At 48.8% G+C, this 13,527-nt stretch overlaps 1 protein-coding gene across 1 annotated transcript in view; it reads right to left on the bottom strand.

Annotated features, from left to right (window-relative positions):
- Window positions 1-13,527, bottom strand: part of LOC139229261 (drebrin-like) — a 218,952-nt gene that overhangs the window by 116,119 nt on the left and 89,306 nt on the right. The window contains exons 10-11 of the mRNA XM_070860923.1: window positions 5,574-5,682; window positions 3,869-3,973 (exon numbers count right to left, since the gene is read on the bottom strand). Coding sequence (XP_070717024.1) covers window positions 3,869-3,973; window positions 5,574-5,682 — 214 coding nt within the window. The remainder of the gene's footprint in view (window positions 1-3,868; window positions 3,974-5,573; window positions 5,683-13,527) is intronic.

Genomic DNA, 13,527 nt, shown 5'->3' with positions numbered 1-13,527 from the left:
ACGCCTGCATCTGCGCACATACAGAGGCTGAACTCCAGGACATAGTCGACGTATTTACTGAGGTGTACAAAAGCATGGGCCTTACGCTAAACATCCGTAAGACAAAGGTCCTCCACCAGCCTGTCCTCACCGCACAGCACTCCCACCCCCCGCAAGTCATCCAGATCCATGGCGGGACCCTGGACAACGTGGACCATTTCCCAAATCTTGGGAACCTCCTATCAACCAGAGCAGGCATTGACGACAAGATCCAACACCACCTCCAGTGCGCCAGTGCAGCCTTCGGCCGCCTGAGGAAAAGAGTGTTTGAAGACCAGGTCCTCAAAACTGTCACCAAGCTCATGGTCTACAGGGCTGTAGTAATACCCGCCCTCCTATATGGCTCAGAGACATGGACCATGTACAGTAGACACCACAAGTCGCTGGAGAAATACCACCAACGATGTCTCCGCAAGATCCTACAAATCCCCTGGGAGGACAGGTGCACCAACATTAGTGTCCTCGACCAGGCCAACATCCCCAGCACTGAAGCACTGACCACACTCGACCAGCTCCGCTGGGCAGGGCCACATTGTTCGCATGCCAGACACGAGACTCCCAAAGCAAGCGCTCTACTCGGAACTCCTTCACGGCAAACGAGCCAAAAGTGGGCAGAGGAAACATTACAGGGATACCCTCAAAGCCTCCCTGATAAAGTGCAACATCCCCACCGACACCTGGGAGTCCCTGGTCAAAGACCGCCCTAGGTGGAGGAAGTGCATCTGGTAGGGCGCTGAGCACCTCGAGTCTCATCACCGAGAGCATGCAGAAATCAAGCACAGGCAGCGGAAGGAGCGTGTGGCAAACCTGTCCCACCCTCCCTTTCCCTCAACCACTGTCTGTCCCACCTGTGACAGGGACTGTGGTTCCCGTATTGGACTGTTCAGTCACCTGAGAACTCACTTTTAGAGTGGAAGCAGTCCTCTACTCCGAGGGACTGTCTATGACGATGATCTTCCTGCAGTCTGCAGCGTTCTTCTTCATTATCAACCAAGCGGCCTATTTTCGTATCATCTGCAAACTTCTTAATCATACCCTCAACCTACATAACAACATAAGAACATAAGAAACTGGAGCAGGAGAAGGCCATACAACCCCTCGAGCCTGCTCCACCATTTAATAAGATCATGGCTGATCTGATCATGGACTCAGCTCCACTTCCCCGCCCGCTCCCCATAACCCCTTATTCCCTTATCGGTTAAGAAACTGTCTATCTCTGTCTTAAATTTATTCAATGTCCCAGCTTCCACAGCTCTCTGAGGCAGCGAATTCCACAGATTTACAACCTTCTGAGAGAAGAAATTTCTCCTCATCTCAGTTTTAAATGGGTGGCCCCTTATTCTAAGATCATGCCCCCTAGTTCTAGTCACCCCCATCAGTGGAAACATCCTCTCTGCATCCACCTTGTCGAGCCCCCTCATAATCTTATACGTTTCGATAAGATCACCTCTCATTCTTCTGAATTTCAATGAGTAGAGGCCCAACCTGCTCAACCTTTCCTCATAAGTCAACCGCCTCATCTCCAGAATCAACCCAGTGAACCTTCTCTGAACTGCCTCCAAAGCAAGTATATCCTTCCGTAAATATGGAAACCAAAACTGCACGCAGTACTCCAGGTGTGGCCTCACCAATATCCTGTATAACTGTAGCAAGACTTCCCTGCTTTTATACTCCATCCCCTTTGCAATAAAGGCCAAGATACCATTGGCCTTCCTGATCACGTGCTATACCTGCATACTATCCTTTTGTGTTTCATATACAAGTACCCCCAGGTCCCGCTGCACTGCAGCACTTTGCAATCTTTCTCCATTTAAATAATAACTTGCTCTTCAATTTTCTCTGTCAAAGTGCATGACACTTTCCCACATTATACTCCATCTGCAAATTTTTTGTCCACTCACTTAGCCTGTCTATGTCCTTTTGCAGATTTTTTGTGTCCTCACACATTGCTTTTCCTCCCATCTTTGTATCGTCAGCAAACTTGGCTACATTACACTCAGTCCCTTCTTCCAAGTTATTAATATAGATTGTAAATAGTTGGGGTCCCAGCACTGATCCCTGCAGCATTCCATTAGTTACTGTTTACCAACCCGAGAATGAACCATTTATCCCGACGCTCTGTTCTCTGTTAGTTAGCCAATCCTCTATCCATGCTAATATATTACCCCCAACCCCATGAACTTTTATCTTGTGCAGTAACCTTTTCTGTGGCACCTTGTCAAATACCTTCTGGAAGTCCAAATACACCACATCCACTGGTTCCCCCTTATCCACCCTTTTCGTTACATCCTCAAAGAACTCCAGCAAATTTTTCAAACATGACTTCCCCTTCATAAATCCATGCTGTCTCGGTCTGACCAAATTATGTTTTTCCAAATGTCCTGTTACTGTTTCTTTAATAATGGACTCCAACATTTTCCCAACCACAGATGTTAGGCTAACTGGTCTATAGTTTCCTGCTTTTTGTCTGCCTCCTTTTTTAAATAGCAATGTTCCATTTGTGGTTTTCCAATCTGCTGGGACCTCCCCAGAATCCAGGGAATTTTGGTAAATTACATCCAATGCATCCACTATCCTGGCCGCTACGAGAATGGTTCCAGGGATGAGGGACTTCAGTTACGTGGATAGACTGGAGAAGCTGGGGTTGTTCTCCTTGGAGCAGAGAAGGTTGAGAGGAGATTTGATCGAGGTGTTCAAAATCATGAGGGGCCTGGACAGAGTAGAGAGAGAGAAACTGTTCCCATTGGTGGAAGGGTCGGGAACCAGAGGACACAGATTTAAGGCGATTGGCAGAAGAACCAAAGGCGACATGAGGAAAGAGTTTTTACGCAGCGAGTGGTTAGAATCTGGAATGCACGGCCTGAGAGGGTGGTGGAGGCAGACTCAATCGTGGCTTTCAAAAGGGAATTGGATAAGTACCTGAAGAAAATAAATGACAGGTTACGGGGAAAGGGCGGGGGAGTGGGACTGGCTGAGGTGCTCTCGCAGAGAGCCGGCACAGGCTCGACGGGCCGAATGGCGGCCTCCAGTGCTGTAACCGTCCTGTGATTCTATGGCAGTAGTGCGGGAGTGCCGCACTGTCACCGGGTTGAAATAGCCCCTTTTGGCGATGTTTCTCAGTGCCTCCGGGCGGCACTGACTAGGCATCAAATACCTTTGGGGCCAGGGGGGTGTGGGGAGGGGGTCGGTGATCTACGGAATTGCACGGGAGTTAGCAGCGGCGCTGCCATGGTAACGTATCGACGATGACGTCATCACTGTGCCCACCGACCCCTTTCTGCCCCATGGTGGATATTGCTCTGAGCGTGCAGGAAGTTCCCCCGCCCACAGGAAGTCCCGCCCCGGCCGCAGGAAGTCCCGTCCCCAGGCACAGGACGTCCCGCCCTGGCCGCAGGAAGTCCCACCCTGGCCGCAGGAAGTCCCGCCCCGAGCTGGTCACTGCTCCCATCGGGGTGCAGGGAATTTCTGCCCCATTACACTGAGGCCCCGCCTGCTCTGTGAAGTGCATGTAAATGATCCCACGGCACTATTTGATGAGCAGGGGAGTTCTCCCCGGTGTCCTGGTCAATATTTACCCCTCAACTAACATCACAAACAGATTATCTGGTCATTATCACATTGCTGTGTGTGGGAGCTTGCTGTGCAGAAATTAGCTGCACCGTTTCCCACATTACAACAGTGACTACACTCCACGAGTACTTCATTGGCTGTAAAGCGCTTTGGGATGCCCAAGGTTGTTAAAGGCGCTATATAAATCTCAGTTAGTTCCATTCGCCTGCCCTCCTGTCACACACCAGGACCAGAACGCGGACCCCAGTGTAGGTTGTACCTGTGGGGATTTCCCCCTCAGTCTCGTGAGGTCCCTCAGTAACGGCAGGGTCCCCAGTCGGGGTGGAGTCACCTTTGATCGACTCGGACACATCCTCTCCTGAAACTAGAGTCAGATTGAAGGAGAGGATAATTAGCTTCTGTCTGTGGTACAGTCCAGCAATGGGGGGCCTCTGAAGGGAAGAGAGTTCGGGTACATAAGAACGTAAGAAATAGGAGCAGGAGTAGGCCATACAGCCCCTCGAACCTGCTCCACCATGTAAGGTTCACCAGACTGATTCCCGGGATGGCAGGACTGACATACGAGGAGGGGTTGGATCGACTAGGCTTATATTCACTGGAAATTAGAAGAATGAGAGGGGATCTCATAGAAACATATAAAATTCTGATGGAACTGGACAGGTTAAATGCAGGAAGAATGTTCCCAATGTTGGGGAAGTCTAGGACCAGGGGTCACAGTCTAAGGATAAGGGGTAGGCCATCTAGGACTGAGATGAGGAGAAACTTCTTCACACAGAGAGTTGTTAACCTGTGGAATTCCCTACCGCAGAGAGTTGTTGAGGCCAGTCCGTTAGATATATTCAAGAGGGAGTTAGATATGGCCCTTACGGCTAAAGGGATCAAGGGGTATGGAGAGAAAGCAGGAAAGGGGTACTGAGGTGAATGATCAGCCATGATCTTATTGAATGGTGGTGCAGGCTCAAAGGGCCGAATGGCCTACTCCTGCACCTATTTTCTATGTTTCTAATACGATCATGGCTGATCCGATCATGGACTCAGGTCCACTTCCCCACTTGCTCCCCATATCTCCTTAAACCCTTATCAGTTAAGAAGCTGTCTATCTCTGGCTTAAATTTATTCAATGTCCCGGCTTCCACAGCTCTCTGAGGCAGTGAATTTCACAGATTTACAACCCTCTGAGAGAAGAAATTTCTCCTCATCTCAGTTTTAAATGCACGGCCCCTTATTCTAAGATTATGTCCCCTAGTTCTAGTCTCCCCCATCAGTGGAAACATCCTCTCTGTATCCACCTTGTCAAGCCCCATCATTATCTGATACGTTTCGATAAGATCACCTCTCATTCTTCTGAATTCCAATGAGTAGAGGCCCAACCTACTCAACCTTTCCTCATAAGTCAATCCCCTCATCTCCGGAATCAACCCAATGAACCTCCTCTGAACTGCCTCCAAAACAAGTATATCCTTTCATAAATATGGAAACCAAAACTGCACGCAGTATTCCAGGTGTGGCCTCACCAATACCCTGTATAACTGTAGCAAGACTTCCCTGCTTTTCTACTCCATCCCCTTTGCAATAAAGGCCAAGATACCATTGGCCTTCCTGATCACTTGTTGTACCTACATACTAACCTTTTATGTTTCATGCACAAGTACCCCCAGGTCCCGCTGTATTGCAGCACTTTGTAATCTTTCTCCATTTAAATAATAACTTGTTCTTCGATTTTTTTCTGCCAAAGTGCATGACCTCACACTTTCCAACATTATACTCCATCTGCCAAATTTTTTCCCACTCACTGAGCCTGTCTGTGTCCTGTTGCAGATTTTTTGTGTCCTCCTCACACATTGCTTTTCCTCCCATCTTTGTATTGTCAGCAAACTTGACTACGTTACTTGAATGGGTGGTGGAAGCAGATGCAATAATAACGTTCGAAGGGAAGAGATTGTTTTAGGAAGGAGCTGCCATACCTGTTCTGACGGAGCTCACACAGGGAAGGTGTTCTGAAGCACACAGTTCCTTCTGCTTGAATAGTTCTCGTGGATTCCGGAACTGCAGCGACACTGGGGACACAGCCTCCTGGGAAGACAAAATAACTGAGCAACAGACAGACATGCGCACACATTTATTGATACCAGTTACCATTTCTGTGGTTGGGGGGGATGGTCTGTGGAGGCAGTAGAAATAGGGGCATAACTAATGGAAGGTTAGAGACAGGATCTATATGGATTGAAATAAAAGATAAGGGATCGATCACACGGTATAATGGTCACCTGGAGTGGCCATAAACAGAGCGCAGATGCTGGGAAACTCTCTGGTAAGCACTGGGTGAGTCGGGTTCAAACTGAAATGTAGTTGAATGTTTTGAATTTAACTTAAAACTGAAAAAGAATCTGCAAGTTAGTTAACAGAAAAGCCTGTCCTTTGCCTGAATGGGGCTACTTACATAAGAACATAAGAAATAGGAGAAGGAGGGGGCCATATTTTCACTGATGGGGGAGAGTAGAACTAGGGGGAATAATCTTAGAATAAGGGGCCACCCATTTAAAACTGAGATGAGGAGGAATTTCTTCTCTCAGAGGGTTGTAAATCTGTGGAATTCACTGCCCCCGAGAGCTGTGGAGGCTGGGACATTGAATATATTTAAGACAGAGATAGACAGATTTTTGAGCAATAAGGGGATAAGGGGTTATGGAGAGCAGGCGGGGAAGTGGAGCTGAGTCCATGATCAGATCAGCCATGATCTTATTAAATGGCGGAGCAGGCTCGAGGGGCCGTATGGCCTACTCCTGCTCCTATTTCTTATGTTCTTATTATGAGCTGGGAAAGGTCATCACGGGAGATCAGAGAGAAACTGGAGAGAGATGCGTGTTCAGGGCAAGGGCAGGAGGAATTTTCGAGGAAGATTGGCCCGGTGGGCTAGGGGAAGATAGGGAAGTGGCAGAGGCAGCTGATTGGATGGTCTCAATCTTTGAGATAAAGAAGTCTATGAGCCCCTTGCACGTGTTGTTGGAGCTGCGTGTGGTGGAGACAGGGGAGAGGGGTTAAGAAGACGGTTAGCAGTAGAGAATAGTAGCTGAGGGTCACCTTTGCATTCCAGAATGATCCTGGAATAGTGCCTGGAGCAGTATTGGCAGACAGGAGTAGGACCCGATAATGCTTTATGTGCTCCAGCCTGATCTGGCGGTGAAAGGCTAAACCTGTTGTCTGCCACATCTGTTCAAGTCTGCCTCCCTTGAACTTGAGAGAGCGATGATCGGGGCCGTATCAGGGGGAACGGCCAGAGAGTAATGGTATTAATAGGGACTTGAGCATCAAAGGTGATGGTGAGGGTGTGGTTGGTCAGATCGGTGAATGGAGGGTCAGTAATGGACAGTTTGCAGTTGTAAGAGAGTCGGGAAAGTTGTTATCCCGGGGCAGACGCAGAAGGAGGTAAGATGGGCGGGGAGGGGATGTGGGTGGAGAGCGATACAAGGAAGTGGGTCAGAGATGGCCTGATCTGCGATTGACACGGTGGGAACGCGATCACGAGAGATGGCAAGGTCAAGGGAGTGGCCGTGACTCTGGGTTGGGGCGTTCACATGGAGGGAGAGATTAAGGGAGGATCGGAGGCTCGGGAACTCAGGAGGAGAGAGAGCATGATGAATTGAGACGGAGGTTGAAATGGTTTGCGACAATCTTTAGCCAGAAGTGCCGAGTGGATGATGGATGTCAGCCTCCTGCTCCATCACAGAAGCCAATCTTCAGCCAAATCAATCCGGAGAAGTGTGAGGTAATGCATTTGGGGAGGGCTAACAAGGCAAGGGAATACACATTAAATGGTAGGACGCTGAGAAGTGTAGAGGAACAAAGGGACCTTGGAGTGTAGGTCCACAGGTCCCTGAAGGTAGCAGGCCAGGTAGATAAGGTGGTTAAGAAGGCATATGGAATACTTGCCTTTATTAGTTGAGGCACGGAATACAAGAGCAGGGGAGTTATGCTTGAACTGTATAAAACACTGGTTCGGCCACAGCTGGAGTACTGCGTGCAGTTCTGGTCACTGCATTACAGGAAATATGTGATTGCACTGGAAAGGGTGCAGAGGAGATTTACAAGAGTGTTGCTTGGACTGGGGGAATTTTAGCTATGAAGAAATATTGGATAGGCTGGTTTGTTTTCTTTGGAATCCAGTGAGACCGGGAGCAGCACGAGTTCGGTGAGAGGTGGGAGTTCCGGGGATCGGAGAGGCCTACATAAGGTCAGTGAGACCGGGAGCAGCGCGAGTTCCGTGGATCGGAGAGGCCTACATAAGGTCAGTGAGACCAGGAGCAGCGCGAGTTCAGCGAGAGGTGGGAGTTCCGGGGATCGGAGAGGCCTACATAAGGTCAGTGAGACCGGGAGCAGCGCGAGTTCAGCGAGAGGTGGGAGTTCCGGGGATCGGAGAGGCCTACATAAGGTCAGTGAGACCGGGAGCAGCGCGAGTTCGGTGAGAGGTGGGAGTTCCGGGGATCGGAGAGGCCTACATAAGGTCAGTGAGACCGGGAGCAGCGCGAGTTCAGCGAGAGGTGGGAGTTCCGGGGATCGGAGAGGCCTGCATAAGGTCAGTGAGACCGGGAGCAGCGCGAGTTCCAGGGATCGGAGAGGCCTACATAAGGCCAGTGAGACCGGGAGCAGCGCGAGTTCAGCGAGAGGTGGGAGTTCCGGGGATCGGAGAGGCCGACATAAGGTCAGTGAGACCGGGAGCAGCACGAGTTCGGTGAGAGGTGGGAGTTCCGGGGATCGGAGAGGCCTACATAAGGTCAGTGAGACCGGGAGCAGCGCGAGTTCGGTGAGAGGTGGGAGTTCCGGGGATCGGAGAGGCCTACATAAGGCCAGTGAGACTGGGAGCAGCACGAGTTCCGGGGATTGGAGAGGCCTACATAAGGTCAGTGAGACCGGGAGCAGTGCGAGTTCGGCGAGAGGTGGGAGTTCCGGGGATCGGAGAGAGGCGTGACTTGTGCAGCAACCGGGAGAAGGCAAAAAAGAAGTAGAAAGAAACAGAAAGGTGACGTCACAGCCAAGGGGGTAAGTGATTGGTTGGTGATTGGTGAGTAGTTTTTCTTTTTTGTCCTATAACAGTGAGTAAACTTTAGCATTGTTGTTGCCAATTTAAGTTAATTTAAGGGTTAAGTCATGGCAGGAGAGCTCGGTCACGTGATATGCTCCTCCTGTACCATGTGGGAACTCAGGGACACTTCCGGTGTCCCTGACGACTACGTGTGCGGGAAATGTGTCCGCCTCCAGCTCCTGACGGACCGCGTTGCGGAGTTGGAGCTGAGGGTGGATTTACTCTGGAGCATCCACGATGCTGAGAATGATGTGAATAGCACGTTTAGTGAGTTGGTCTTGCCGCAAGAGAGGGGTCCACAGCCAGATAGGGAATGGAAGACCAGCAGGAAGAGCAGTGCAAGGAAGGTAGTGCAGGGGTCCCCTGTGGTCATCCCCCTGCAAAACAGATACACTGCTTTGGGTACTGTTGAGGGGGATGACTCATCAGGGGAGGGCAGCAGCAGCCAAGTTCATGGCACCGTGGCTGGCTCTGTTGCACAGAAGGGCAGGAAAAAGAGTGGGAGAGCAATAGTGATAGGGGATTCAATTGTGAGGGGAATAGATAGGCGTTTCTGCGGCCACAACCGAGACTCCAGGATGGTATGTTGCCCCCCTGGTGCAAGGGTCAAGGATGTCTCGGAGCGGGTGCAGGACATTCTAAAAAGGGAGGGAGAACAGCCAGTTGTTGTGGTGCACATTGGTACTAACGACATAGGTAAAAAAAGGGATGAGGTCCTGCAAAACGAATTTAAGGAGCTAGGAGCTAAATTAAAAAGTAGGACCTCAAAAGTAGTAATCTCGGGATTGCTACCAGTGCCACGTGCTAGTCAGAGTAGGAATCGCAGGATAGCGCAGATGAATACGTGGCTTGAGCAGTGGTGCAGCTGGGAGGGATTCAAATTCCTGGGGCATTGGAACCGGTTCTGGGGGAGGTGGGACCAGTACAAACCAGACGGTCTGCACCTGGGCAGGACCGGAACCAATGTCCTTGGGGGAGTGTTTGCTAGTGCTGTTGGGGAGGAGTTAAACTAATATGGCAGGGGGATGGGAACCAATGCAGGGAGACGGAGGGAAACAAAAAGGAGACAAAAGCAAAAGACAGAAAGGAGATGAGGAAAAGTGGAGGGCAGAGAAACCCAAGGCAAAGAACAAAAAGGGCCACTGTACAGCAAAATTCTAAAAGGACAAAGGGTGTTAAAAAAACAAGCCTGAAGGCTTTGTGTCTTAATGCAAGGAGTATCCGCAATAAGGTGGATGAATTAACTGTGCAAATAGATGTTAACAAATATGATGTGATCGGGATTACATAGAAACATAGAAACATAGAAAATAGGTGCAGGAGCAGGCCATTCAGCCCTTCTAGCCTGCACCGCCATTCAATGAGTTCATGGCTGAACATGAAACTTCAGTACCCCCTTCCTGCTTTCTCGCCATAACCCTTGATCCCCCGAGTAGTAAGGACTTCATCTAACTCCCTTTTGAATATATTTAGTGAATTGGCCTCAACTACTTTCTGTGGTAGAGAATTCCACAGGTTCACCACTCTCTGGGTGAAGAAGTTTCTCCTCATCTCGGTCCTAAATGGCTTACCCCTTATCCTCAGACTGTGACCCCTGGTTCTGGACTTCCCCAACATTGGGAACATTCTTTCTGCATCTAACCTGTCTAAACCCGTCAGAATTTTAAACATTTCTATGAGGTCCCCTCTCATTCTTCTGAACTCCAGTGAATACAAGCCCAGTTGATCCAATCTTTCTTGATAGGTCAGTCCCGCCATCCCGGGAATCAGTCTGGTGAACCTTCGCTGCACTCCCTCAATAGCAAGAATGTCCTTCCTCAAGTTAGGAGACCAAAACTGTACACAATACTCCAGGTGTGGCCTCACCAAGGCCCTGTATAACTGTAGTAACTCCTCCCTGTACTCAAATCCCCTCGCTATGAAGGCCAACATGCCATTTGCTTTCTTAACCGCCTGCTGTACCTGCATGCTAACCTTCAATGACTGATGTACCATGACACCCAGGTCTCGTTGCACCTTCCCTTTTCCTAATCTGTCACCATTCAGATAATAGTCTGTCTCTCTGTTTTTACCACCAAAGTGGATAACCTCACATTTATCCACATTATACTTCATCTGCCATGCATTTGCCCACTCACCTAACCTATCCAAGTCACTCTGCAGCCTAATAGCATCCTCCTCGCAGCTCACACTGCCACCCAACTTAGTATCATCCGCAAATTTGGAGATACTGCATTTAATCCCCTCGTCTAAATCATTAATGTACAATGTAAACAGCTGGGGCCCCAGCACAGAACCTTGCGGCACTCCACTAGTCACTGCCTGCCATTCTGAAAAGTACCCGTTTACTCCTACTCTTTGCTTCCTGTCTGCCAACCAGTTCTCAATCCACGTCAGCACACTACCCCCAATCCCATGTGCTTTAACTTTGCACATTAATCTCTTGTGTGGGACCTTGTCGAAAGCCTTCTGAAAGTCCAAATATACCACATCAACTGGTTCTCCCTTGTCCACTTTACTGGAAACATCCTCAAAAAATTCGAGAAGATTTGTCAAGCATGATTTCCCTTTCACAAATCCATGCTGACTTGGACCTATCATGTCACCATTTTCCAAATGCACTGCTATGACATCCTTAATAATTGATTCCATCATTTTACCCACTACTGAGGTCAGGCTGACCGGTCTATAATCCCCTGTTTTCTCTCTCCCTCCTTTTTTAAAAAGTGGGGTTACATTGGCTACCCTCCACTCCATAGGAACTGATCCAGAGTCAATGGAATGTTGGAAAATGACTGTCAATGCATCCGCTATTTCCAAGGCCACCTCCTTTAGAACTCTAGGATGCAGTCCATCAGGCCCTGGGGATTTATCGGCCTTCAATCCCATCAATTTCCCCAACACAATTTCTCGACTAATAAAGATTTCGTTCAGTTCCCCCTCCTTACTAGACCCTCTGACCCCTTTTATATCCGGAAGGTTGTTTGTATCCTCCTTAGTGAATACCGAACCAAAGTACTTGTTCAAATGGTCTGCCATTTCTTTGTTCCCCGTTATGACTTCCCCTGATTCTGACTGCAGGGGACCTACATTTGTCTTCACCAACCTTTTTCTCTTTACATACCTATAGAAACTTTTGCAATCCGCCTTAATGTTCCCTGCAAGCTTCTTCTCGTACTCCATTTTCCCTGCCCTAATCAAACCCTTTGACCTCCTCTGCTGAGTTCTAAATTTCTCCCAGTCCCCAGGTTCGCTGCTATTTCTGGCCAATTTGTATGCCACTTCCTTGGCTTTAATACTATCCCTGATTTCCCTAGATAGCCACGGTTGAGCCACCTTCCCTTTTTTATTTTTACGCCAGACAGGAATGTACAATTGTTGTAATTCATCCATGCGGTCTCTAAATGTCTGCCATTGCCCATCCACAGTCAACCCCCTAAGTATCATTCGCCAATCTATCCTAGCCAATTCACGCCTCATACCTTCAAAGTTACCCTTCTTTAAGTTCTGGACCATGGACTCTGAAATTACTGTTTCATTCTCCATCCTAATGCAGAATTCCACCATATTATGGTCACTCTTCCCCAAGGGGCCTCGCACAATGAGATTGCTAATTAATCCTCTCTCATTGCACAACACCCAGTCTAAGATGGCCTCCCCCCTAGTTGGTTCCTCAACATATTGGTCAAGAAAACCATCCCTTATGCACTCCAGGAAATCCTCCTCCACCGTATTGCTTCCAGTTTGGCTAGCCCAATCTATGTGCATATTAAAGTCACCCATTATAACTGCTGCACCTTTATTGCATGCACCCCTAATTTCCTGTTTGATGCCCTCCCCAACATCCCTATTACTGTTTGGAGGTCTGTACACAACTCCTACTAACGTTTTTTGCCCTTTGGTGTTCTGCAGCTCTACCCATATAGATTCCACATCATCCAAGCTAATGTCTTTCCTAACTATTGCATTAATCTCCTCTTTAACCAGCAATGCTACCCCACCTCCTTTTCCTTTTATTCTATCCTTCCTGAATGTTGAATACCCCTGAATGTTGAGTTCCCAGCCCTGATCATCCTGGAGCCACGTCTCCGTAATCCCAATCACATCATATTTGTTAACATCTATTTGCACAATTAATTCATCCACCTTATTGCGGATACTCCTTGCATTAAGACACAAAGCCTTCAGGCTTGTTTTATTAACACCCTTTGTCCTTTTAGAATTTTGCTGTACAGTGGCCCTTTTTGTTCTTTGCCTTGGGTTTCTCTGCCCTCCACTTTTCCTCATCTCCTTTCTGTCTTTTGCTTTTGTCTCCTTTTTGTTTCCCTCTGTCTCCCTGCATTGGTTCCCATCCCCCTGCCATATTAGTTTAAATCCTCCCCAACAGCACTAGCAAACACTCCCCCTAGGACATTGGTTCCTGTCCTGCCCAGGTGCAGACCGTCCGGTTTGTACTGGTCCCACCTCCCCCAGAACCGGTCCCAATGCCCCAGGAATTTGAATCCCTCCCTGCTGCACCACTGCTCAAGCCACGTATTCATCTGCGCTATCCTGCGATTCCTACTCTGACTATCACGTGGCACTGGTAGCAATCCCGAGATTACTACTTTTGAGGTCCTACTTTTTAATTTAGCTCCTAGCTCCTTAAATTCGTTTCGTAGGACCTCATCCCTTTTTTTACCTATGTCGTTGGTACCAATGTGCACCACGACAACTGGCTGTTCTCCCTCCCATTTCAGAATGTCCTGCACCCGCTCCGAGACATCCTTGACCCTTGCACCAGGGAGGCAACATACCATCCTGGAGTCTCGGTTGCGGCCGCAGAAACGCCTATCTAT

This window comes from Pristiophorus japonicus, chromosome 2, assembly GCF_044704955.1.
Source record: "Pristiophorus japonicus isolate sPriJap1 chromosome 2, sPriJap1.hap1, whole genome shotgun sequence".
Lineage (NCBI taxonomy): Eukaryota > Metazoa > Chordata > Chondrichthyes > Pristiophoridae > Pristiophorus > Pristiophorus japonicus.
Note: the sequence above shows the minus strand (reverse complement) of the source record. Positions and strands in the feature narration are given on the sequence as shown.